The sequence below is a fragment of the Canis lupus genome, chromosome 27 (assembly GCF_048164855.1).
Source record: "Canis lupus baileyi chromosome 27, mCanLup2.hap1, whole genome shotgun sequence".
Lineage (NCBI taxonomy): Eukaryota > Metazoa > Chordata > Mammalia > Carnivora > Canidae > Canis > Canis lupus.
In genome coordinates this window covers 31,196,943-31,223,560 of record NC_132864.1, presented here as the reverse complement: position 1 = coordinate 31,223,560, position 26,618 = coordinate 31,196,943, and the positions used below count along the sequence as shown (strand labels likewise).

The 26,618-nt window shown below is 41.1% G+C and overlaps 1 protein-coding gene across 14 annotated transcripts in view; it reads right to left on the bottom strand.

The window, feature by feature from the left end:
- Window positions 1-26,618, bottom strand: part of DEPDC5 (DEP domain containing 5, GATOR1 subcomplex subunit) — a 125,285-nt gene that overhangs the window by 66,812 nt on the left and 31,855 nt on the right. For 7 of the 14 annotated variants that reach the window (XM_072803357.1, XM_072803356.1, XM_072803359.1 and 4 more), the window contains exons 13-24: window positions 23,360-23,463; window positions 22,969-23,043; window positions 21,288-21,422; window positions 20,398-20,459; window positions 20,137-20,210; window positions 15,247-15,316; window positions 11,991-12,027; window positions 11,120-11,240; window positions 7,747-7,967; window positions 3,678-3,881; window positions 1,629-1,764; window positions 530-627 (exon numbers count right to left, since the gene is read on the bottom strand). In XM_072803357.1, the coding sequence (XP_072659458.1) occupies window positions 530-627; window positions 1,629-1,764; window positions 3,678-3,881; window positions 7,747-7,967; window positions 11,120-11,240; window positions 11,991-12,027; window positions 15,247-15,316; window positions 20,137-20,210; window positions 20,398-20,459; window positions 21,288-21,422; window positions 22,969-23,043; window positions 23,360-23,463 (1,337 nt within the window). Of the gene's footprint in view, window positions 1-513; window positions 628-1,628; window positions 1,765-3,677; window positions 3,882-7,746; window positions 7,968-11,119; window positions 11,241-11,990; window positions 12,028-15,246; window positions 15,317-20,136; window positions 20,211-20,397; window positions 20,460-21,287; window positions 21,423-22,968; window positions 23,044-23,359; window positions 23,464-26,618 lie in introns of all 14 variants that reach the window. The other 7 variants (XM_072803364.1, XM_072803363.1, XM_072803366.1 and 4 more) reach the window with 3 other exon arrangements.

Here is a 26,618-nt window from a genome sequence, read left to right as displayed (position 1 = left end):
ACCCCGCCTCCACCCAGAACCCTTACCTAGTAACTCTCTAGGTAACAAAATTCTATACCTTCAAGTGTGAGGTATGTGCCCACTTCTCAAAACACCAATGCCACCCTTGTCTTTTGTAATCTCATAACTAGAACTACATTATTCCCCCTCTGGGCTTCTCCTGATTGTTTTTATGCTGCTGGGTGAGCCCCCTACTCACAGAACTAAGAACTCCACCAGAGCAGAGGCTACTCTTGCTGTCCCTGGTGTTACCCTCAACACCAAACTCATAAGTGGCCCTTGGTCACGACTCACTGACAGGCCAATGATGAATGTGACTTGACCAATGCATTCTCAGCTAAAAACATAGCACACAGGCCATTTATAATTCCATGCATTATAGAGCACTGCTTCTAAATAGGTCACCCAAAATTGTGGCTGAAATGATCCCAAAATAGACTTGGCCCTCCTTTTCTGTTCCCCATGTCTTTTCTAGATGTGCGCCTGCACCTTTGAGCATCCCAACTCCATTACCTCTTGGGCTGGTTACCTGCACCACTGTTGCTAAGCAGGCTGACAGAAAGCTCTTCTGTTCCACTGAAGCTCAAGAAGGACATGCTGTCACCAGGCTGGCGGGAAGTGCTGTGCCTGCAGAGAACAGAGCCCAGCCACCTGGCTTAATGCAAATCATCACCTCTTTTATCCTGCTCACCCTGGGTCCCAGGACTTTTCATCAAAAACAGCACCGCCTATCTGGCCACATAACACAGTCTGACAACAACTAGGAGCAACATCAGAGGCTACCAGGCTGCAGTGCTTGCTATGTGTGCCAGCTCCAGCCTCCAGTGGCCTGCTTGTCCTGCCCCCCAAAACTGCTCTCCCACTGCCATACTGGGCTGTCCACCCCTCCATGTCCCATGCTTCCCCCTGCTAACACAGACAGGAGGATATGAGGTAACTGAAAAGACATACCAACTTAAGCTGGTAAAGATGGTCACCCTCTGCCCATTTCTCTCATCTACCCCATGGGACATGGTGATTGAAAAAAAGGCCAAAGACCGCCTTTTGCAAAGTGTTTCCTAAAGCATCACAGCAACAGGGAGGCCAGCTGTAACCCCAGCTCATGTTTGTCAAGGCTTATATGACTTTAGTCCTGCATGGACTCTCTTGATGCCTTGTAACACGTTTAGAACTCAGGTTCAAAAGGGAGGGTTGTTTCTGTAAACACAGGCCTTGATTTCCATTGCTTTTAGTATAAACAACTTCTAACCTCAAGAGTGGAATTTCTCAGTGACCAAAATGACAGAAGTCACAGCCAGACTGCCTGAAACACACATGAACCACCTATCTCCGCGCTCATTCTCACTGTTGGCTGAGGTCTAGATGAAACTTGTGTCTGAGGCTTTACAAGGTGTGCTTGGAATTAAAGCTAAAGGAGGGCCCAGGTAACACGTGTGGCAACAGCGTCAGGCTGCTTGCTTTGCACTTGGCCCAGTGAAAGCAACAGCACCGACAAAGGAAGGCTCGATCTCTTACTGTCCCTTCAGTTCTAATGAATAGAAATGTTTAGTCAGCAGACTCTTCTGCCATGGTGCTGGGTGCTGGGTAGTTTCTCAAAGTACCTTCTGGAGCCCTACACACATCCTCACCTTCCAGCAGCTTCCTGATATGCTAACTCCAGCAGCTCTGCAGAGGAGTGAGCTGGGTCCCTCTGCCCGCTGCCCTGTAGCTCCGCCATATTCTGTCGGGTCTGGTGATGGATCTGGATGGCCTCTCCGGATGGTCCTACCCAGACAAAGATCCACTGAGCGTCATTCCCACCCAACAGCTAGTGCCTTGTACTTAGCTTTACTTCTGTCCAGCTGCTGGGAGAGGCTGAGAGGAGAGCACATCAAGGGGAATGTTACACATGTAGCCTGACCCAGCTTCCCAAAAGGACATCTCTTCCAGGCAGGGCTCATCCTCCTGTGGGGCCTCACATCTGTCACCTTGTTCAGTCTAAGAATACTTTAGGAGCCTCTGCCTCATGCATGTCAAACTGAGACGCTGAGGAGAAATACTGACATATAGGAGTAGAGGACCCCTCCCAGAAGGGGGCCCCACAAACAAAATGACAAGGAACACACAAGTAAAACGCCAGTGATTCTGTTAATACATAAGACGGTGACAACTGTGACTCTAAGCAGCAGAGGATGAACAAGTACAGAAAAGACATGGGGTGGGTGGGAGAGAAATCACAATTAGATGTCTACTAAAAAATGCTTCTGGAAAGGAGAAGTTTCAGACATGAGTTTCAGCAAGGTTAGTAGAAACTAAAGGAGAGGGCACCTGGGCAGAAGTAGTAATGTATGTGAAATCCCAAATGTAGAGGAGGCAAAAGATAAGCAGGAGATTACCAGATAAGCTTGGGGAAGAACAGAACCTCTGAGGATGTGAGTGAGGAAATGCAAAGTTGGGGTGCTGGGCAAAGGAGGGTCTCAGCTATGAGCAGGCCAGGCGGACAGGAGGAGGAAAGAGAGGAAGTGGAGCTGGGAAGTCCTGTTTCAGTAAAGTGTACCTGATGGTTGGGAGCAAGAAGAGCTGGAGGTCGTCACACAACAAACATCAATGGTTCTCATAAGAAAACTCAAAGGGAGTCCATGGGGATTAACAACATAGGGAAAGAGACATCGGAAATAAATAAATCATGTGACTGATTATGGCAGGGAGAAGGGGGACAAAAAGGAGTTTGGGAGTGACCCCCCCCAATTACAGCCCAAACAACCAGGTTCATTTCTCACTTAATTAACTTTTAACGCTAAAAGCAAGTGGAAAAGGAAATAACTAGATATTTGCAGGCATTCAGTGGGACTGCTTCCATGAAAAAATCCTGTAGTTTAATGCATCTGTTCCTTCCCAGCCCAGTCAGAACCCATTAAGCTGAAGTTTAATTTTAGCCACAGCTTTATAAAACCTTACTGTCATCCTCTGTAGGAGAGAACACAGATCAAAAAGGACGGGCTAGGAAAAACAGTGAATTTGAATTTTTAAGTTTTGATTGCTTTTGAACTTTATTTAAATGGAATCATACAGAATGTACTCTTTTATGTCGGGCTTCTTTCATTATGTTTGTAAATTTAAAAGGTTTGGATGTGGTTGTAGTTCATTTTTATTTCTGTATAGCATCTTATTAGAAAAAATAGAACCCACTTATTTTATCTTTTTTAAAAATTTATTTGAACTAAAAAAAAAAAAAGTTCACTCATTTCTCATAAAATGTTTCTTTTTCCAGTTGTCAGAGACCCCTGAGAGAAGACAAAGTACTATAACTTCTGTGTAACCAAGACAATAATATCACTATCTAGAAAGAGCTAGAGCTAGGAGTGGAAGGAATGAACAAGAATGAGGGGCATTAAAAAAAAAAAAAAAAAGAATGAGGGGCATTAGCCTTAAAAAAGTAGAGTACAGTCCTTTTGGAACAAAAATGAGAAGCCCTTAGCTTTACACAGCTCATTAGTTACAAAGACCTTTCCAAATGTGTCCTCAAGGACCCTCAGAACCCCTGGGGTAAGCAGAGTGGCCATGGTTATCCCCAATTCATGGATGGTGACTGGAGATGCAGAGAAATTGAGATGCTTGACTGAGGCCACATGGTTGGTTAGTGACAAGGACCAGGACTAGCAATTCCCAGCCCAGGCTTTCCTGGGCAACCAACTTACCCACAGGAAAAGTGTGCATCCAGCGTCTTCTGTTGGATGTGAGCTTCATGGGCATTCGTGAGGGGGCAAAGGGGTTAATGAGCGCCCGCTGGGGCGTGTATCCCCCGGGTCGAACATGCAGCATGGATTCCGCACTGCCTACATGGAACCTCCCTGGTGCGCTAGAGTCTCGCTGTGGTGGCTCCATCATGTTCTCCAGGACATCTGTCAGTTATTGTGGAGTTGAGGCACAAAGAGAAAGCACAGATCCACGGTGAAACCAGGACTAGGCAGGCAATTAGCCAAGCTGACTAGAATCTTGGACATCAAACATGTTAGGAAGTGAGAGAAATGAGTAAAATCACCAAACTATAATGAAATGAAACATTTGGTTTACTTTTTAAATACTTGGGAGAGGAGTACCTGGGTGGTTCAGTTAGTTAAGCGCCAGACTCTTAATTTCAGCTCAGGTCATGACCTCAGGGTGGTGAGATTGAGCCCCTTGTGGGGCTCAGCACTGGGGGGTGGAGCCTGCTTGGGATTCTCAATCCTTTTCCTTCTGCCCCTCCCCCATGCTAAATAAATAAATACTTGGGAGAAAGGGGTTCTGGTTCCTAAATTACTGGCCCAGTGAAGCCATACCAATACCTGATGAGGAGGACAAAACATAGCCTAGAGACATTACACTTTGACCTGGATACAATGACTTGAGTTATTTCCCTGGGAGACAGAGTGGGTATATTCTATATGCGGAAGGAACAATAAAGATAGATATTTGGTGACTAGAAGGACAGACCCTGGCAGAGACAGCCAATGTGTAGGCACACAAGACTACAGCCTCTTTGAGCTGGGGCCAAATAACTTCATTCTACTTCTTGCCCTGTTGGTAGGAATGCAAACTGGTGCAGCCACCGTGGAAAAGAGTACAGATAGGTTCCTCAAAAAATTAAAAATAGAATTACCTTATGATCTAGTATTCATACTACCAGGGATTTACCCAAAGAATACAAAAACACTAATTCAAAGGGATACATGCACCTCTATGTTTATGGCAGGATTATTTATAATAGCCAAATTATGGAAGCAGCCTAAACATCCATCAATAGATAAATAGAAAAGAAGATGTGGTATACACATACAATGGTATATTACTCAGCCATAAAAAAGAATGAAATCTTGCCATTTACAATAACATAGATGGAGCTAGAGAATATTACACTAAGCAAAATAAGTCTGCCAGAGAAACACAAAAACTATATGATTATGATTTCACTCATATGTGGAATTTAAGAAACAAAACAAATGAGCAAAGGAGAAAAAGAGAGAGAAACCAAGAAATAGACTCTTAACTATAGAAATCAAACTGATAGTTACCAGAAAGGAGGTGGAGGGTGATGGGGTTGAAGGAGGGCACTTGTGAGGAGTACCAGGTGATATACGGAATTACTGAATCACTATATTATATACCTGAAACTAATATAACACTGTATGTTAACTATACTGGAATCAAATAAAATAGAATAAAATAAAATAAAAATAATAACTTCGTTCCAGCCAACAGAACATAGGTAGAAGTGACACGTTCTAATTGAAAGCCTGGAACACAAAAGCTATCTCCACTCATGATATCCATTCTCTCTCCGCTACTATGCCAGCTTTGGAGGCTAGTGGTAATGACCATGGCATCCCAAGATGGAAGGAGTCTGGGGCCCTAATGATTGGGTGGATCAGAATACCCTCCCACTGACTCAGTGTTTAAAAAAAAAAAAATTCTTGGGAGAAAAGTATGAAGAGGTGAATGTATCCAATGTTGACCAGGCAAGGAGGTGGCATGATATTTAGACTCAACCTGTCCCCTGTGCAATGGCAGACAGGTCCCTATTATAGAGATGGAGGGCACAGGCTATGTAACTTAAGAGGATCAAAGAGCTAAAACCCGTAACCAGCTCCCCTGATGTACATCCCATGTTCACTAAGCAATCACCCACGTTAGAAAGTGAGTCCAACAGATGCAAATTCCATGGCATCAAGGAACTGTCTTGCCCACCAATATTTAGCCAATGCCTACCAAATAATCTGGTATACAGTTATAGTTAATTCCTCAAAGCTGATTTGCATGCAAGAAGAGAACATTCAGAGTTCCATGAAAGCTATATTTTTTACTTGTTAATTAATGAATTGATGCTCTGGTTTACCAAATAAAAAAGAATATGGTCTAGTTAGTTCTCATGAAAATAAAAGGTGAAAACCCAATTAAAAAAGATCAGTTCATGCTTTGAAAAGGTTGAGAAATAGGAGTAAGAGATAAAGTGGGTCAAAAATATGTGTAGAGGAAAGGGGAAATGTTTTCTATGTTACATTGAGTAGGCAAATTGCTAAGACCCTCTAAACACAGCAGAGAAACAGAAAACAAGAGGCCTATAGATTGTACTGCCTTACAATATTTCAGTGAATTGTTTTTTGGCTTTTCCAATAAACTCCCAAATGTCACTAAAGGACATCGAAATCAATTCTACCATTCAGATAATTTTTAAGAAAGCTATTTTCAAAGCTACAGTGTTATTTCCTCAGAGATCTGGCTTTTAGAGTAACAAGGATTTTGAAAGACTTAACTTTTAAGTTCAGCTTTTGTTACAGACCCTAAGAATATTTTCAGCAAAATGGGAGTAATTGTCATGCAAACTTAGAAATTTTTGGAAAGTGGGAAAAGCTAACCTAGAAATTTCAAATGTATTAAAATTCCTTTGAATGCTAAAACTAATTAATGATAGGTGATATAGGTTATATACTAGAGTCATGTAATTAAATGTCTGCTCCTTTCTCTTTCAGCATTTCCTTTTTATATTCTGAGCCAGTTAAAAAACAAACTTTTTTCTATAGTCAAGTTTTCCTAGGCCATTGGCATAAGTGAATAATATGGTGCTGGAGCTGATGGCTTCTCCTTCAATGTCCTGGGTCATAGAAAACACTCCTCACCCTTTGGGAATCCTTCCAGGAGGGCAAGAGGTGGCAGCTGGGTGTATACAGCATTCCTAAGTCAGTGATCAAAAGTCAGAAGGGGTATGGTTCCATTTACATAATATCTTTGAAATTAACAAAATTATAGAGAAGGAGATTAGTGAGAGTGTGTAGCTATAAAGGGGTAGCACAAGAGAGCCTTGTGGTGATGGAATAGTTTGGTAACTTAATTATCGTGATAATCATGAATAAATAAATCTACACACATGTAATAAAACTGCATAGGGACACCTGGCTGACTAAATTGGTAGAGCATATGACTCTTGATCTCGGAGTCATGAGTTCAAGATCCACGTTGGGTATGGTACTTACTTAAAAACAAACAAATGCATAGAAATACACATACATAAATGAGTACAGGTAACACTGGTGAAATCTGAATAAGCTTGTGAATTTGAATGGTTTGTACCGATGTCCGTTTCTGGGTTTGATGTTGTCTATAGTTACACAACATGTCACCATGGGGAAAATGAATGAAAGGTACATAGACTTCCCTGTGTGTGTGCACGTGTCTGATAGCAGCTTCCCACGAATCTATAATTATTTCAAAATAAAAAGTATTTTAAAAACTCAGTAGGGGTCTGTAGACTCCAGCTGCAGGTACTGCTGCATGGCAGGATAAGATACAGAAAAAGCAGCACCTGTGCTCCTTATAGTGCAAGCCAGGTTAGTAGGTAAGGTAACTGTAAGGAGAAATCTTAAAAGTGGAATATGGGACTGAGGCTGTTTTTAGGGATGGCACAAATGGAAATGATAAGGAAATAAGCAAACACCTTTGACTCTAGGCCTAAGAAGAACTCTACATTAACATAAGGAAAGGTATACAGTTATAGTGAGGGGGAGAAAGGTGCTAAAGGCACATACATACAGCTCAGGTGACTTATTCTCATTGCATTGGCATGGAAATAATTAAATAATTAAGATGTGGGACTTATACCCCACACCATCCCCCCATCCCCTGCTACAGGAAGGGAGCTGTCCCCAACAGAGAAACAGTAAACAAGAGGCCTATAGATTGTACTGCCTTACAATATTCCAGTCCCCAGCTACGCTCATACTTTGGCTCTCTGACCTCGAGTGCTGGTATAGCCCAAGGAACTGCTGACTTCATACTGGTGCAGGTGGGGGTGTGGGATCATCAGGATATTGGCACTCCTGCCCAGGGAGCTGTCGTCAGAAGCCTGGCTCCTCACTTCTTCAGTGGGCAGTGCACGGCTGGGCAGGGAAGGGCTGGATGAGACATCACAGGAGCTGGCACTCTTTCGATTGTGACTGTCCCGTTCTCGCACAGACCTGACAGGTGAGAGGCAATGATTTACCAACAAGCAAGTGATGCTGCCCCACCTAGAACTAAAAGACCAAAACCCATCTCCAGTCCAAGCTACTTGGGAAATCAATACCAAAAATGCCCAGTGTGATCTATGAGTGGGAATTCTGCCCTGACCAGCTTGAGACACTGTGTCAGAACTGACAGTTCTCAAATGACCCAAGTCCCATGGTCATAGCTATAAAGCAGTGACTGCTCCAATCTGACCCTACTTGATCCCACCAATCCATCTCATATCACTGAATTGGGGCAAATGAACAAGATATGATACAATGCAAGAAAAAGTACACAGTGCCACCTTTGGAGTCTTCCTACATGAAAAACTGAGCCTAAATCTAATCAAGCCTCTGGAGGTAATTGCTAGCTTACAGGAAATCCAGAGAAGAGAGCACAAGTTAAACATTATGACACAACAATCAGCCAAATGAAGAAAGTGATGCAATCTACTGTCACAGAAAAAAGCCATTCCAAATACAATGTCTCCATCTTTTTTAGATCCCAAATCAACCAACTGTAAAAACTCATTTTTGAAACCACTGGGAAATCTGAATATAGACTGGCTATTAGAAGATATTAAAGAATTACTGTTAATTGTGGTACTTGTGGAAATTCATTTTTCATTCTTATTTGTTAGAGGGTGCCTGGGTGGCTCAGTTGGTTAACAGTCTGCATTAGCTTCAGGTCATGATCCCAGAGTCCTCAGATCGAGCCCCACATCGGGCTCTCTGCTCAGTGAGGAGTCCACTTCTCCCTCTCCCTCTGCCTGCTGTTGCCCCTGCTTGTGTTCTATCTCTCTGTCAAATAAATAAATAAAATCTTAAAAAAAGAAATCCTTGGGGTGCCTAGGTAGCTCAGTCAATGAAGCATCTGCCTTTGGCTTAGGTCATGAACCTAAGCCCAATGACTCCTGGGATCGAGTCCCGTGTCAGGCTTCCTGCTCAGTGAAGAGTCTCCCTCTCCCTTTCCCACTGCCTCTGTCTCTCCCCTCATTTATGCTCTCTCTCATGTTCTCTCTCAAATAAATAAAGTATTAAAAAAAAACTTATGTTAGAGACATATACTATAATATTTACAGGTTTAAAAAAAGGGATTTGTTTTAGAATACTCCAGCAAAATGTAAAATGTGGGAAGTAATAAAATTAGACTGAGAAGACATGATCATTCTTCATTACTCTATTTGAGCATGTCTGAACATTTCCTTAATAAAGGTTTAAAAAACAGTATACCTTTATTAAAACATAAAACTCCCTAAAGGGGAAACCTCTGGAAGCAGTAAAAAGGAAGGATTAAAAGGGGAGAAGCCCCATGGGGAGACAAAAATTCAGAATAGAAAAGTTAGTAACTACAGATAGGGCTTCCCCTCTGGCATCAGAGCTGTTCTCTTCCCACCTGGAAGGATTTTGTCTTAAATCAGAGTTTAAACAGCCTTAAAAATAGATCCCTGGGCTGACTGCATGTACATTATTGCAACAGTGATTATTTGGACACCAGTGTATGCTCAGTCCTATGCAGAGGGCAAAGCACGGTTTAAAATATGGTCTGCTCCCTCAGGGAACACGTAACCTAGGTCTCTGAAATACCGGGTCTTGCCATTTTTTATTAGAATAAAGAAAATCAGGGATGCCTGGGTGGCTCAGCAGTTGAGTGTCTGCCATTCCACTCAGGGCGTGATCCCGGGATCCGGGATCCAGTCCCACATCGGGCTCCTTGCAGGAAGCCTCCTTCTCCCTCTGCCTGTGTCTCTGCCTCTCTCTCTCTCTCTCTCTCTGTGTCTCTCATGAATAAATAAATAAAATCTTAAAAAAAAAAAAAAAAGAGAGAGAGAGAATAAAGAAAATCAGGGTACCCGTGTCTCAGTGGTTGAGCGTCTGCTTTTGGCTCAGGGCATGATCCTGGGGTCCTGGGATCAAGTCTCGCATCGGCCTCCCCACAAGGAGCCTGCTTCTCCCTCTGCCTATGTCTCTGCCTCTCTATCTCTCATGAAAAAATAAATAAAATCTTTAAAGAAAGAAAACTAAGGATCTTGAACCATGAAAGCATTATTAAATACTCAAAAAGAAAGCACTACTGAGCCTCTAAGCAGCATTTATGTGTGGGAGAGCTATACTCAACGGCACTAAATGTTTCCAACATTTAGGAAATGTTTTGTCTGTGTGCTCTATGTTTTCATCTTAGGATGGGATGAGGAAAAAGGACAGAAGACAATCATGTGGCTACTATAAGCTCATTTGTCAACATGAAGGGATGAATATTCTTCTAATCACTCATGCTTAAATAAACTTGCATATTTAAGAAATCTGGAAAATAGATTCGTGGTATTTGGTCCACCAGAGGAGGGAAGCCCTGGGTTAAGGATGGCTTTTTTTACATAAGATCAGAAATGAATATATTGGTAAATCTCACCATATCACAATTAAAGACGATTGTATGACCAAAATACCATGTAGTGAATTTGAAACGCCAGTAAAGAAAGAAAAGTCTTGGGATGCCTGAGTGGCTCAGCAGTTGAGCGACTGCCTTTGGCTCAGGGCATGATCCCAGGATACAGGATCAAGTGCCACATCAGGCTCCTTGCAGGGAGCCTGCTTCTCCCCTCTGTCTGTGTCTCTGCCTCTGTCTCTCTCTCTCTGCGTCTCATGAATAAATAAAATCTTTAATATAGATAGGGAGAAAGGGAGGGAGGGAGGGAGAAAGAAAGAAAGAAAAAAGAAAGAAAGAAAAAAGTTTCTTGTTCTCTGGGAATAAAAAATCCAAAAGAAACCGTGGGCCCTAGAATTCTATACATATTAGTGGCAGCCCAGTGAGAAGATTCTAAAATCTGTGACTTGTCCTGTCCATCTTGGTTAGAAAAAGCAGAAAACAAAACAAAACAAAACAAAAAAGAAAAAGCAGAACATTCTCCTTATCTGGGAATAATACTTCTTGTAAATATAGCTAAGAAAATGGGTGGGCCAGAGAACCTGGAAACAGAATCCCCAATGATTTATATGGTATAGCTTTCCTTTGGCTAATTTTAATTGAAGACATTTTTTAGGTTGGTCTCATGAAAGTCCCTACAGGCCCTCAGATTTTTCCCAAGCAATTTTTATATCCACCCCAAAGTGAATGTGGCAAAAACCTGCAGGTGGCGAGGCGCTGAGCCCGGGATGGGCCTGGCAGCCTGAACACTTGGGCATCATAGGCATCATAATCTACTTGGATGGGAAGGGCGTTCTCAGATTCTTTTGGAGTCCCGAGAGCTGAAATGCATAAATCACATGAATTATCATTAAAACACATTTCAACCAGATACTTTCAGAGGCCCTTCATCAAAATCCATAAGGCACAGATGATCCCTATCATGTCCCACCAAGAAAAGTGGGATAATAACCCATTCATCTGATGTGTAAATGATTTACACGTCAAAGTTATACAGAAAATAGTATAGCACTAGGGGCGCTTGGGTGGCTCAGTTAGTTAAGCATCTGACTCTTGATTTTGGCTTAGCTCATGATCTCACAGTTGTGAGATCAAGCCCCACATTGGGCTTCATGCTTAGCATGGAGTCTATTTTAGATGGTCTCTCCCTTTCCCACTGCCCCTCCCCCTGCTCGCTTGCTCTCTCTCTCTCTCTCTCTCTCTCTCTCTCAAAATAAATAAAAAATCTTTAAAAAATAGTATAGCACTAAATAAAGGGAAAAGTTTTGATAGTTTTTCATTCTTATGTGATCCCCACTTAAAAAGATCATTCTAATATGTAGTATGGCTAGTACTTTAAACTTTCTACTCAATCCCTACAACTGACCTATTGAAAGGAAAAACAAGGTTTGTCACCATCCATTTTGCAGCTGACAGGACAAAAAAAATACATAGTCGTTAAGGGACCTTCCAAAGGCAACTCAAGTATCCAACTTGACTGTGAAATACTTATGCAACACCACATAATCTTGTTGCCATGACTTAGCAGACTGTTTCTAAAAGTAAGGAAAGGAGGTCTCAAAAATACTCACATGTATCACGGCCATTTTTTGCTTTCTCAGAGGCAGGCTGTAAAATTAAATAGATAATTAATCACTCCCTCCTCTGCCAGAATAGAACTTATCACAAGGCACAATATGTAGGTGGATGCTCCCCAGGACAGAGAGCAGGCCCTCACTGTAAGGAGGGAACACTTGAGACCCATCTACCTCTGTGTTGGGCCCTACTAGGCCCACCTCATACCTTGTTCACCCTCAAAACTCTTATCCAATGGAGGCATGTACCCCACCTCACAGGAGAGGATATTCAATTCTAGAGAGAAAAGGGGACTCGCTTGAAGTCACACAGTTAGCAGGTGGCAGAGCCAAAATCCAAGCCCAGTCCTTCATGCTCTTGGTCAGTCACTGGTGTGTGTGTCCTATGGCTAGCTTCCACCTGACCCCAAACCCTGCATGCACACTTCTTCCATTCAGCACGGTACTCTCACTGGTCTGCCTACACCTGCAAGAGGTCAGCATTTGGTAAATCACACAATTTGCTGAAATGCCATACAGAGGTAGAGAGAAAATGGAAAGAGCTTTTCTCCTTTCCAAAGAAATCTTTCTCAAGACCCTTTTTTTTTTTTTAATTTTTATTTATTTATGATAGTCAGAGAGAGAGAGAGAGAGGCAGAGACACAGGCAGAGGGAGAAGCAGGCTCCATGCACCGGGAGCCCGACGTGGGACTCGATCCCGGGTCTCCAGGATCGCGCCCTGGGCCAAAGGCAGGCGCTAAACCGCTGCGCCACCCAGGGATCCCTCAAGACCCTTTAAACTTTTCATAACAATACTCATTCTTTCTTCTTTAAAATGATCATGTTGCAAGGGCACCTGGGTGGGTCAGTTGTTTAAGCATCCAACTCTTGATTTCAGCTCAGATCATAATCTCAGGGTTGTAAGATCAAGCCCTGCATTGGGCTCCATGCTTAGTGGGGAATCTGCTGGAGATTCTCTCTCTCCCTTGCTCTCTGCCCCTCCCACTGCTCTCATGCACCATGCATGCTTTCTCTCTAATAAATAAATCTTTAAAAAGAGATAAAATAATCATGTTGCAGAAAAGTTCCTCTGTGTCCCATTTTGCCCTGAAGGGTTGTGATGAAAGCATAAAACCTCAGAGGGCAGGAGGTGCCCTTTCTGGGCAGAGCCTCTTCTAGCACTTTACTATTAGACATGGCTTATTTTAGGAGTCCTCATATTCCTCAAAATTAATATTTTCCTTATTAAAAGAGTAAAATTAATCCTTCACCCCCCAAAAAAGGAAGAAATGGTCCTGATACTCAGCCACAATGGGACACCTTTCAGAGTTCAGCTCTGGTAGAAACAGGTAGATAGTGTCTACTCTGCTATGCCACCTGTATACCTAAGTCTCTTTTTCTCTTCATACGACATCAAAAACACCCTTTAGGGATACCTCGGTGGCTCAATGGTTGAGTGTCTGCCTTCAGCTCAGGGTGTGATCCCAGAGTGCTAGGATTGAGTCCCACATCGGGCTCCCTGCAGAGAGCCTGCTTCTCCCTTGGCCTGTGTCTCTGCCTCTTTCTCTGTGTCTCTCATGAATAAATAAATAAAACCCTTAAAAAAATTGCAATAATTTTATTTAAAAAACACCTTTTGGGATCCCTGGGTGGCGCAGCGGTTTAGCGCCTGCCTTTGGCCCAGGGCGCGATCCTGGAGACCCAGGATCGAATCCCACGTCAGGCTCCCTGCATGGAGCCTGCTTCTCCCTCTGCCTATGTCTTTGCCTCTCTCTCTCTCTCTCTCTCTCTCTGTGATGACTATCATAAATAAATTAAAAAAAAAAAACACCTTTTAAAGTTCTTAAAACTGGCATTTTTATTGGCTGTGAATATATTCCATTGAGTGGATAGCTCATGGTTTATTTAGTGATTTCCCTGCTATTTTCAACTTCTCACTATTATAAATAGTACTGAACCAAGACCTTATTTCCATTCAATATCCTCAAGTTTTTCCTTAGACCACATAGTCAAAAATGGAATTATCTGATCAAGTGGCAAGAACATTTGCACTGCTTTTCATACACATGGCTGAACTGCTTTTCACAAGTATGGTATATCAACCAGGTACTTAAGCCCCAATGTCACCACTTTTTCCAGGACTTGGTAGAATTATTTTAAGCCTAATTGGTATGCAGGAGTGCCTGGCTGGCTCAGTCAGTAAAGCATGCGAATCTTGATCTCACGGTTGTAAGTTCAAGCCCCACTTTGGGTGTAGCAATTACTTAAAAATAAAAACCTTTAAAAAATAAAGTAAAATAAAATAAGCCCATTTGGTGAGCAAAAAATAATCTCTATTCGGGATGCTTCAGTGGCTCAGCAGTTGAGCATCTGCCTTTGGCTTAGGGCATGATCCCGGGTCCAGGGTTCAAGTTCCATATTGGGCTCCCTGCAAGGAGCCTGCTTTTCCCTCTGCCTATGTCTCTGCCTCCCTCTTTGTGTCTCTCATAAATAAATAAAATCTTTAAATAATAATAATAATAACCTCTATTCTTTTTTTTAAGATTTTATTTATTTATTCATAAGAGACACAGAAAGAGGGAGAGATACAGGCAGAGGGAGAAGCAAGCTGCCCGCAAGGAGCCCAACATGGGACTCAATCTCAGGACCCTGGGATCACAACCTGAGCCAAAGGCAGATAGATGCTCAACCACTGAGCCACCCAGGTGCCCCAATAATCTCTATTCTTTTTTTTTTTTTTTTTAAAGCAATGTGGACTTTATTTATTTTTTTAATTTATTTATTTATGATAGTGAGAGAGAGAGAGAGAGAGAGGCAGAGACACAGGCAGAGGGAGAAGCAGGCTCCATGCACCGGGAGCCCGACGTGGGACCCGATCCCGGATCTCCAGGATCGCGCCCTGGGCCAAAGGCAGGCGCCAAACCGCTGCGCCACCCAGGGATCCCAATAATCTCTATTCTTGTTTGAATTTGCAATTCTTTTATTACTACTAAGATTTGCTCTTTTCATCATTATTTCCCCTTAGTTGTAATGCACGCCCATGTCTTTGTCCCCAAAGGTATCTGAGAGGTCCCAGTATTTGAATCAATGAGTCACATCATAAGTCTGAGGTTTGCCTTATTATTGATGTATCTAATGTGGAAAATCATAAAGTTCTAAGTCAAATTTCTTAAACTTACTCAAGACCATGGGGGAGAAGGGCATATCTCAGGATTAAAATAACCATGTTGGTGTGGAACAGTCTCTGAAGGCTCTGTAGGTTGGTGACACCTACCTTCTTTCCCGCCAGTTTTATTCGTGGGGTGAAACTGTTACAAAAGAGCTGACTTTTGGACGTATAGAAACTGTGAAAGAAAAAAGGGTCATTAATGTAAGCCCCTTTCATTTTAAACTTCAAGACAGTTAAAACCCCAGCTGTGGATTAGCCCTCTTGTAACTGCCTATATCTCAGGTTTCACTGATTCCTCTGATTCTAACTTGTTCTGTAATTACCATAAGACATTAAATACAGTTTTAATCATTGTTCTTTTATTTTCCATAAACTGTTTCACACTAACCCTGATTCCTAACTGGATGAGAATTTCCTCCTTGTGGCAGGGATTAATTCTATTCACATCATACTTTTGCACCTTGATCCTTTTCAGTCATGGGTTGAAGAGCATTTGGTAAGCAAGAATAGCTCAGGCAAGGAAAGAAAAAAGTGGTCTCAAGAAAAGATGGGGTGTGTGGGTGGCTCAGTCAGTTGAGCATCTGGCTCTTGATCTCAGCTCAAGTCTCAATCTCAGGTTGTGAGTTCAAGCCCCATACTGGGTTCCACACTGGCCATGGAACCTACAGGAAGGAAGGAAGGAAGGAAGGAAGAAAGGAAGGAAGGAAGGAAGGAAGGAAGGAAGGAAGGAAGGAAGGAAGGAAGGAAAGAAGGAAGGAAGGAAGGAAGGAAGGAAGGAAGGAAGGAAGGAAGGAAGGCAGAAATCAAACCATCAAATTCCTATCCCTTTGAAAATCGTATATTAATGCAGTAATGTCAGGCACACAAGAAAACTGGGAAACCCGATTTGGCCCTGGATATACTGAATGAATGTAAAATAGAGGCTGTACAGTCTTTTCCATTTCTCAGGCATGTCTCTGTACTCTCTTTTATCTATAATTAATTTATGAGAAAGATGTTTTGAATACTAACCAATCCACACCTTCCATCATAACTCTGATCATAAAAAAAAAAAAAAAAACAGTATCTATAGTTAACCAGTAGACTGTAGGGCAATCCTAGTAACCAACACTTTATGTTCATAAGAACATAAGAATATTAACTGCAATCAGGCCTGGAGTCCAACCAGCCCCTGGCACTTGACCCCTAAGAGTGGTACCAAGGAAATCGCCATGTAGAGAAGAAAGATGTGAAAGAAAGATGTAAGTAGAAGTGAATCATTAAATTCTACTCCAGAAAACAATATTACACTATATGTTAACTAACTAGAATTTAAATAAAAATTTGAAAAAATATGTAAATAAATAAAAATAAAAAGATCTGAGTGGTAAAATGATGTTAGCCAGAAGAATGGGTTTCTATTAGATTTATCTACATGAAAAAAAAAAAAAAAGATTTATCTACATGAAGTTGCTGTTTGAAGGTCAAAATCAGTCTACTACCACAATTTCAAATGGTTTAAACCAAGAGCGTCAGCTTGCCATGAACTTGTTGTCCAACTCTTTTTTTTTTAAGATATATTTATTTATTCATGAGAGATACAGATTGAGAGAGGCAGAGACACAGGCAGAGGGAGAAGCAGGCTCCTCACAGGGAGCCTGATGCGAGACTAGATCCCGTTTCCTGGGATCACGACCTGAGCCAAAGGCAGGCGCCCAACCGCTGAGCCAGTCATCCTAAACTCCCTGTCCAACTCTTGCAAGCCACTTTATCTCTCTGGGACTCAGGTTCCTCACCTATACTGTGTGATTGGAGGGTCTTTATGATCTCTACAACAGACTCCAGGTATCATCTGTGATATCCCCCACATTCCAGTTTTAGAACTCTTACGTATCCTCTATTATTTTACTTTTTTGCATCTATTTTCATTACTAGCCAATAATACGTTGAGAGTGATAATTTTTCAATGAAGACAATTTGATTATGCTTCAGGTAAGCTCTCTGGCCTTGTGAGAGGCTTCTGAAGAAGCTTGAGGACAGGATGAGAACAATGGCCCCTATGAGGAGCCATGTATCTCAGGCCATGAGCCCTCTTTGCTCCTGTCCCTGAGTGGCTCAAGCAAACAAGGCTCACACTGAGAAGTGAAAAGCAGACCTCAGGCCATCCCAGCTCTCAGATTCTGAAGCCACCTGTGTGAATCTATTGTCCATCTTAAATGCCATCAGAGAGCCAATTTGGGATGTAAAATAAAGTGATGAATCAGGAAACCTTCAAGTTATTATTAATTAAAATCCGAGGAAATTACAGTGCTTAAATTCATATATAATTTCTGTGTGCTACAGCTACTCTGTCCTTTAATTATTTCCTAAACATAAAACCCCGAAATATGGTGTATAATTAAACAGTAGCTATTTTCTTATGTGCCAAAGCATCTGAATGTCTATTCAAAGATTACAAATCCAAAACTAATTAGAGAGCTGACAAAAAAGAAGATACACTGTGCTCTGAATTAAGTGAAAACAAAAAAGTTCAAAGTATTATTTTACTTGAATCAGTTTTTGAAATGATAGTAAGTAACAAAAATACAAGATAAAGAAGATCCTGAAGGCATCCTCTTAGGAAGCAAGCACTTTTTCTTAAAGTGACTTCGTCAAGCAATTCAATGACAACATAAAAAACTGAACATCACTGAAGAGTCACATATACATGCACAAAACGGAATAACACGGATGACCAGCCTGAGAGTCTCTCACTGGGCTCCCTGAGAGAGGCATACTCAGAACAGGAGTACTGGGTGACCTTACAGCTGGCCAGGCCACTGTTCCTTGTTGGTTCTTCACCTATGAATGATTACAGCTGACCGGCAGCAACCACCACACGAGGACACTATGGCCCATAACAAAGATAAAGGAAAAACCTCAAGGCTGAAATCAACATCTGTGATGAATTTTCAAGCTGGTCTCTAGAAAATATTTACAACTAAACAGAAAACAAAACGGAAGATTCTTTTTAAGCTTAGTGCATGAGCCAGTGATCATCTGCCCCTCATGGAGTGTCAGCTTAAAACAGACAACACAGAGTAAAGCAGAATGCTCTAGAAGCACTAACAAGAAAGTGGCTATTGGCTACCCAGGACAGCACAGGAAGGACTCACAAAAGAGATGTCGGGGCCAGGTCTTAGAGGATAACAGGCATTTGTGAAGAAGAGGGCAGGTGGAGAGGCCCTCTAGGCAGAAAGGCTCAGAAGAGTGAGATATGTACATCTGCTATGCAGAATAAAAGAAGGCAAGAGGTGGAAGAGGAGGCCTCGGATATCAAAAACTTTAGTCTTCATCAAGCCAGCAGGAGGAATCAGAGAAAAAGAACAACAGGATTTAGTTTTCATAAAATGACTCTGGTAACCAGGTATGGCAGTGGTTGACAGACACTGGTCCCAGACCTCCAGGGTCCCTTGGTGCCATATCCGGGCCTACTGAGGACACAGAGGAACACTAAGACTTTTTCACTACTATATATTTGGTTGCAAGTAAGACTTTTACTTGGGACGCCTGGGTGGCTCAGAGGTTTAGTGCCGCCTTCAGCCTAGGGTGTGACCCTGGAGACCCGGGATTGAGTCCCAAGTCAGGCTCCCTGTGAGGAGCCTGCTTCTCCCTCTGCTTGTGTCTCTGCCTCTCTTTCTCTCTGTGTCTCTCATGAATAAATAAATAAAATCTTTAAAAAAAAAAAAAAAAAGTAAGACTTTTACCTAAAAAAGGAGGGGGCAAGGGTGGCTGTTGCTTAAGAAAAAAATTAGAAAGGAAAGAAGAAAACCATTGGTCTAAAAAACTGATTCTCAATGTAGGGATGAGGGAGGATCCTGCCACCTAGGAGGCATGTGGCAATGCAACAGACATTTTGTATTTTTAATTTTTTTTTGTTTTTAAGTCTAAATGATTTTCCTCCCCAGTTTCCAATGGTTTCAACGGCATTTTCCATAAGCCTAAAGGCATTTTTAAAAATCATAAAACAGGGGTGCCTAGGTGGCTCAGTCCATTTAGCGTCTGCCTTCAGCTCAGGTCATGATCTCAGGATCCTGGGATTGAACCCTGCGCCAGGCTCCCTGCTCAGTGGTAAGTCTGCTTCTCATTCTCCCTCTGTGATCTCTCTTGCTCTCACTCTCTCTCAAATAAATAAAAATCTTTTAAAAACTAAAATTAAAAAAAATAAAAATCATAAAACATTATAAAGAAGAAATAGCCCAAGGCTTTTCACTTTTGGCAGGTTTGAGAATATCTAGTTCTCACAGTTAGTTTCCAGGAGGTTATGAGCTCTACCAGCAAATTTCCAAGAAATCGTTTAAATCCCTCCAGGTTTTCTGATAGGAAAATTCACTTAGCCACAGTTCCTGCAGACACTTTGGTCGTCACCCTGGAGTGAGTGCTATTGGCTTTTAGTGGGTGGAGGTCAGGGATGCTACTCAACATCCTACAATGCACAGGGCAGTAGTGTCCAGGTTGAGAAACCCTGGTCTAAAGGATGGACTGAAAGAGAGATCAGAAGCAGACATACTATTAAGATTATCACAGTTATTAAAAAAGATAAGGATGGGATAAAGCAGTGGTACTGACAAAGGCACAAGAGATACCACCCTGAGCTTTGATCAGAAGAAACACTGAGGCCTATCTCTTGTCCCACATGAAGAAGAGCACAGTGATTTTTCTACAGACGGAGAATGCCAGGCACAATGTTGTTCTGCTATGGTCTGTGGGAGTTGGGAATCATAGGAGCTGGAGCTAATAATAGAAATAAGACCTTCAAATTGGTCTTTTTTTTTTTTTTTTTTTTTTACTCTTAGACTGTTCTTATATTACTGCCACTGTTTTGCATGTACAGAAAGAAGCTCTAAGCAAATGCTGGAACTTTGGTTTTCTTGACAAAAGACTTTAATAGTTGGAACTTAACAAATGTGAAGAAAAAAGTGGCAAGGAAGTTATTCAAAACCCTTATCATCTACCAGGAATCAAGATTACACCCACCTGTGGTTTATCCAGTGAGGAATATTATAGTCATCGCCCAGACGAGAATCACGAGGTGCACTTCGATTATGCAGCTGGAAGAGAAAAAGCCAGTACACAGATTAGCTAGGAAACAAACAGGATGTGGAACTGCTCCAACTTTTCTGTTTTAAAGTGTTCTCAAAAAAAAAGAAAATAAATAAATAAATAAAAATAAAGTGTTCTCAAGATCACCCTAGTAGTAGAAACTGGCCGTTATTAAGCAATCCAAAATCTAATGACCTTAAACAGCGGGACAGCATGTAATGGTTGCTCCCCCATGCACACCAAGTCCACACCAATTCCTAAAAAAAAGACAAAAAGAGTTTGGGGTGAGGGTGGAAAGAAGCAGAAATAAGTGTCTCACTCTATTAACAATACTATTAAACTGGGTCAGGGTATGAGTCAAAGCAGACTTCCTATCCTATGATTTATAACCTCATTCGCCTACACAGCAAAGCAGTAAATAGATGCATTTTGTCTATTTCCTCTTTACCAGGTCCCATCACATCCTGCGATTACTGAATGCTTGACAATTAGCCTTTGACTGCTTTGTAGATCATGATTTGTCAAAAAGACAACCCCGGACTCCATTACTAAAGTTTCAAGGCCAGAAAGGAAACGAAACCTTGTAATTTCAATAAAAAGGCAAAACAATCCATATCGTTTAACGGAGCTGCTTTATTGGCAATCAGGATTTACATTCCACCTCCATCTTGTTGTTGAAGCATAAATTTAATGGGACAAGGGGTACAAAATAGGGAAGCATAGCACATCATGGAGGGAGGACTGGATCAGATGATTTGATGGTTCTCCCCAAGACAGGCTGATGGCACACGGGTTTCCAAAATAGTTCTCTGGGGTCATATATGTTTGTGAAACTCTGAGCACCTGTTATGCCCATTAGAGATAGACAAGATACACTAACATATTAAAACCTGCAATTAGGGAATCTGCCTAAACTGTGTATGACCCAGCATTTCCCAAACCAATTTGATCATGGAACTCTTTTTGTTGCCTAACATTATTCATATCCCCAGGATCTCTGACACACAGAGCCAGGGAAAGCTCAGAGCTCTAAAAGTAAGTCAGGCTCTAAACCCTTGGAGACAGTGCAGCCCAGGGAGCATTACCATTATCTATCATCCGCTGCTTGGTCAAGATCATAAGTAGACGGTCCACTTCAAAAACACCCACCCCAGGCGTGATCACCACAGACATCTGCCCAGTTCGGTCAAAGTTGCGGTTGATGTAGTGCTTGTCAAACACTTCAAAGGAAGCAAAAGTTCTTGAATGAAGATGTTACAACTTTTCAGAAACCAGCCACTGGCAAGCCTCTCTGTGATCTGAGTATTTTGCCCATGTTTCTGTTGTAGGAATAGCCTGAATTCTAGTTAGTCATGTGCATATCTGCCTCTTCCCTTCTACTTTAAGAACTGCTTGAGGGGATCCCTGGGTGGCGCAGCGGTTTGGCGCCTGCTTTTGGGCCAGGGAGCGATCCTGGAGACCCGGGATCGAATCCCACGTCGGGCTCCCGGTGCATGGAGCCTGCTTCTCCCTCTGCCTGTGTCTCTGCCTCTCTCTCTGTGTGTGTGTGACTATCATAAATAAATAAAAAATAAAAAAAAGAACTGCTTGAACACAAGACTACCTTACTGTTGCCTTCGTTAACATCCTCTCATTGATGCCTAATACTTGCCTTGTGCAGCCTTAAATGCTCAAATTTCATGTTGTTAATTTAAACAATACATAAATGAGTCTCCATTGAAATTTACAAAAATCAAATATTAATTTAAGATAATATTTAAAAGAGTAGACTTTGTAAATCTGGCAAGTTAATTTTTATTTCTGTCCTATACAGTCCTTACTTTAGAAAACCAAAGATATTCCAATATGACAAAAAGATTTACTAATACAAGACCATGTGCTTTAAAATCCCCAGCACCTGGGTCTATAGATACATGGGCAGGTTATACGCACAGTGAAGTAACCACACATCATCACTTCTACCACTGGCCAGTGCTGAGGGATGCCTAACCAGAGCTAGGCCAATCACTCCGCTGGGAACACAGAATTCTGAACAGAGAGTAGAGAGCTGACAGCGGAGCTAGGAGCTGAATACTGCTCTAGGAATACCTGCTGTTGCAGTTCCTAGAGCCACTTTGGTCCCCACCATCGTCTGCATGATGTTCAAGCCTTTCCTGGTGGCCGTGCCAGGTGTCTACATCCTGAGAGTAAATTTCTCTTTTTGTGTAAACCAATTCAGTAGGTTTCTGTTATTTGCAAACAAAGCATATCAGCTAACACATTAATGCAGGGACAAACATTCAGAGGAAATCAATACCATGCTGTTAACAAGGTTCCATTTTGGAAGGGAACTGACAGTAGTGGGAGGGGGGAGATCTTCATTTTTACTTAATATAGCTCTGATTATTTGAATTCTAGAAACATAGGTTCCTTTTATAATTAAAAAAAAATTTAATTACTTAGAAGCAATTGAGAGATGGGGTAGAAAATAGCAAGAACAAGGTTTTTAGTTAAACAGTCCAAGGAAGATTCCCTCTAGCTCTTTACTCTCAGGTTACCATGAGAAGCAGATGAGAATAGCACATTAATTTCCAACAAAAAACCCAAGAGCTAAATGTTGGCCATTATAACCATCCAATCAGAAGTTACTGCTTTCAGTTCATCTCTGGGGTAGGTAGGTGAGGAGATCATCAACTGGTTCTGGATCTTTGGACATTAGTAAAAAAGAAGTCCATAGCCATGTGGTAAGCAAGATGCCAGCTCCCATGGTTGGCATCCCTTACTCACCATTGAATGACAAATTGATGGCCTCTAGGTAGTTTCCTTGTGCTGAGGTAGAATTGTCGCCTTGAGGAAAGCCCTCTGAAGCAAATGACACAAGAGAAGGAAAAGTATCTCATGAAAGATGAACTCTAAAAACCAAGTGGAAAGTGTCTGGCTCCGCAGGGCCTCCCACCCTGTAGTAGGGACATTATTGAACTTACTGCATATGTAATGAACAACTGGACCCAACTGGAAATAGAAACCTGACTAGATTAAAAAAAAAAAAGAAAGAAAGAAAGAAACCTGACTAGAAGCAGAAACTATGCCCAGAAGTAGGAAGGAACCTACTTCATTTCCCAGCTTCCATCCTATACTTCCTTTCCCTGCCACACCTTCTATCATATGAATGCAGTACCTGCCTGTTCCAGTCGTACCAACACTGGATACTGGATGAAGAGTTTTTTAATGGTCACAAGGAGTGACGTCCACTCTTCTCTCCTCTCATTCTGCACCACCACTCTGAAAGGAATATTGTCATAAAATACTAAACAGCTATCACATACATCAGGCCACTCACAGGGTTTCAAAGGAAAGGAGAAGATGGGATTCCCAAGATTAGGGTAATTTACCATATAATAATAAGTATAAAAGTCAAATGTGTGTAACAAACATTAGCAAAGAAATGTAATCACATCAACAGTCACATAGACTGAAAACAAAAAAGAAAGCATTTTAAAATTGCCATGAGATTATATTAATGCCTAGCATTGAGTAGGAATATGAAATTTTCACATAATGAATTACAATTAGGTGGTCTATAAAAAGCCTAAAAGAAAACATCTATATGTATGGGTTGGGGTTTTTTTTTTTTTTTAGATTTTATTTATTTATTCATGAGAGACACACAGAGAGAGCCAGAGACCTAGGCAGAAGGAGAAAGAGGTTCCCGGCAAGGAGCCTAATGCGGTACTCGATCCCAAGACCCCAGGATCATGACCTGAGCCAAAGGCAGACGCTCAACCACTGAACCACCCAGGCACCCCATATATGTATGTTAATATATATATATATGTATACACACACACACACACACACACACACACACACACACAATAAACCTATCTAGGTCAGGGAACTAGATTAGTAGAAAGGGACTGCAGAAGTACCTGGCTGGCTCACTCAGTTGAGCATGAGACTCATGATCTAGGGTTGTGAGCTTGAACCCCATGTTAGGTGTAGAGATTAGTTAAAAATAAAATCTTAAAATAAAATAAAGTAAAAATGGGGCACCTGGCTGGCTCAGTCAGTATGGCTTGCAACTCTTGACCTCAGGGTTGTAAGTTTGAGCCCCACTTTGGGGATAGAGATAACTTAAAAATAAAATCTTAAAAAATACAATACAATACAATACAATACAATACAATAAATAAAAATAAAATCTTAAAATAAAGGGGGGGGGTGATGGGTGGGAATCAGTTTACTGCAGACCTCAACCTTAAAGTTTTTGAACCATGTGGATGTACTACTAAAAATAAAATTTAGATTTAAAGAAAAAATATACATTTGCATTAATCTAGTAATTTTAATGCTATGAACTTATCCTAAAGAAATATACGGGGGGGGGGGGGAGAAATATACAGGGGGTATCTGGGTGGCCCCTGTCAATTAAGTGTCTGACTCTTGGTTTCAGCTCAGGTCATGATCTCAGGATATTGAGATCAAGCCCCATATTGGGCTCCATGCTCAGTGCTAAGTCGGCTTAGGACTCTCTCTCCTTCCTCTGCTTCCCCCCTCACCCACACCCACTCGCTCCCTCTCTCTAAAATAAATAAGTAAATCTAAAAGAAAAGAAAAGAAAAAAAGAAAGAAAGAAAGGAAGGAAGGAAGAAAGAAAGAAAAGGAAAGGAAAGAAAGAAAAGAAAAGAAAAAAAGAAAAGAAATGAAAAGAAAGAAAAGAAAAAAAAGAAAAGAAAAGAAAAGAAAAGAAAAGAAAAGAAAAGAAAAGAAAAGAAAGAAAAGAAAAGAAAAAAAGAAAAAACACATAGGACCCAGAATAGCCAACCCAATATTGAAAGAGAAGAACAAAGTTGGAGGACTAACACTATTCAACTTCAAGAAGCTACAGTAATCAAGACAGGGTGGCAGTGGTGAAAGAGCAGACAAACAGATTAATGCAACAGATCAGAGGACCCAGAAGCAGAATCCTTAAAATATATCAACAGATCTTTGACAAAGAAGCAAAGACAACATAATGGAACAAAGACATTCTTTTCAACAAATGGTGCTGGAACAACTGGACATCCACATGCAAAAGAAAAAAAAGAAAGTTAGACACAGACTTTACGCTCTTCATAAAAATTAACTAAAAATATGGTTCGATCCTGGGTTTTGGCAGAAAATTTAGAAAGCAATTCAAAATAGGTCATAGACCTAATTATAAAATGTAAAATTGTAAAACTTCTAAAAGCTAACATAGCACAAAACTTAAATGACTCTGGGTAGGATGATGACTTTTTAGATTAAATACCAAAGCCACAATCCATGAAAGAAAGAAATTGATAAGCTAGTCCTTATTAAAATTTAAAAACTTCTGCTCTAGAAAAGACAATGTTAAGAGAATGAGAAGACAAGGCATATTTAATAAAGGACTGTCATCCAAAATACATAAATAACTCTTAAAAATTCAACAATAAAAAAACCCAATTTAAAAATAGGCAGAAGAGTTGAACAGACACTTCATCAAAGAAGATATACATGGCAAATAAGTACATGAAAAGATGTTCCACATCATGTCATAGGGGGAAAGGAAAGAGTAAGTGGGACATTGAGAATTTTTAGGGCAGTGAAAATACACTGTAAGATATTAATGATGGGAGACATGGCATTATATATTTGTTCAATCCCACCGAAAGTACAATACCAAGAGTGAACCTTAAGGTAAACCTACGGACTTTCAGTGACTATGAAACATCTGTGTAGGTTCATTAATTGTAATAAATGTATCTGTCTGGTAAAAGTGGTTGATAACAGAGAGAAGGCCATTATGTATGTGTAAGTAAAAGGGGTGTATGGGAAATCCTTATACCTTCTCTCAATTTTGCTATGAACACAAAACTGTTCAAAAAAAAAGGCAAAAAACAATAAAGAATGCATTAACTATATATCTATCACAGTGATACATAGTTGAATTTAAAAATTAGAAAAAGATTGGGGTGCCTGGGTAGTACAGCTGGTTAAGCATCTGACTCATAGTTTTGGCTCAGGTTGTAATCTCAGGGTCATAATCCGAGGGTTGAGAGATTGAGCCTCGCACTGAGCACCAAACTCAACGTAAAGTCTGTTTGAGATTCTCTCTCCCTCTGCACCTCCCACTTATGCATTCTCTAAAATAAATAAGTAAATCTTTTTCTTATTAGAAAAAGAGTAAATATCCAACAAGGAATTAGTTAAATTATGATAAAATTTCAGACTATGACAAAATATCCTATAGGTATCAAAAAATGAAATGATCCTCTTTGATAACTGTTTGAGTAATGGGTATATGAAAGTTCACAATGCTATTCTCTCTACCCAAGTATATTTGATTTTTTTAAAAACAAAACAAGCAGGCACCCTGGGTGGCTCAGCGGTTAAGCGCTGCCTTCAGCCCAGGGTATGATCCTGGAGACCCAGGG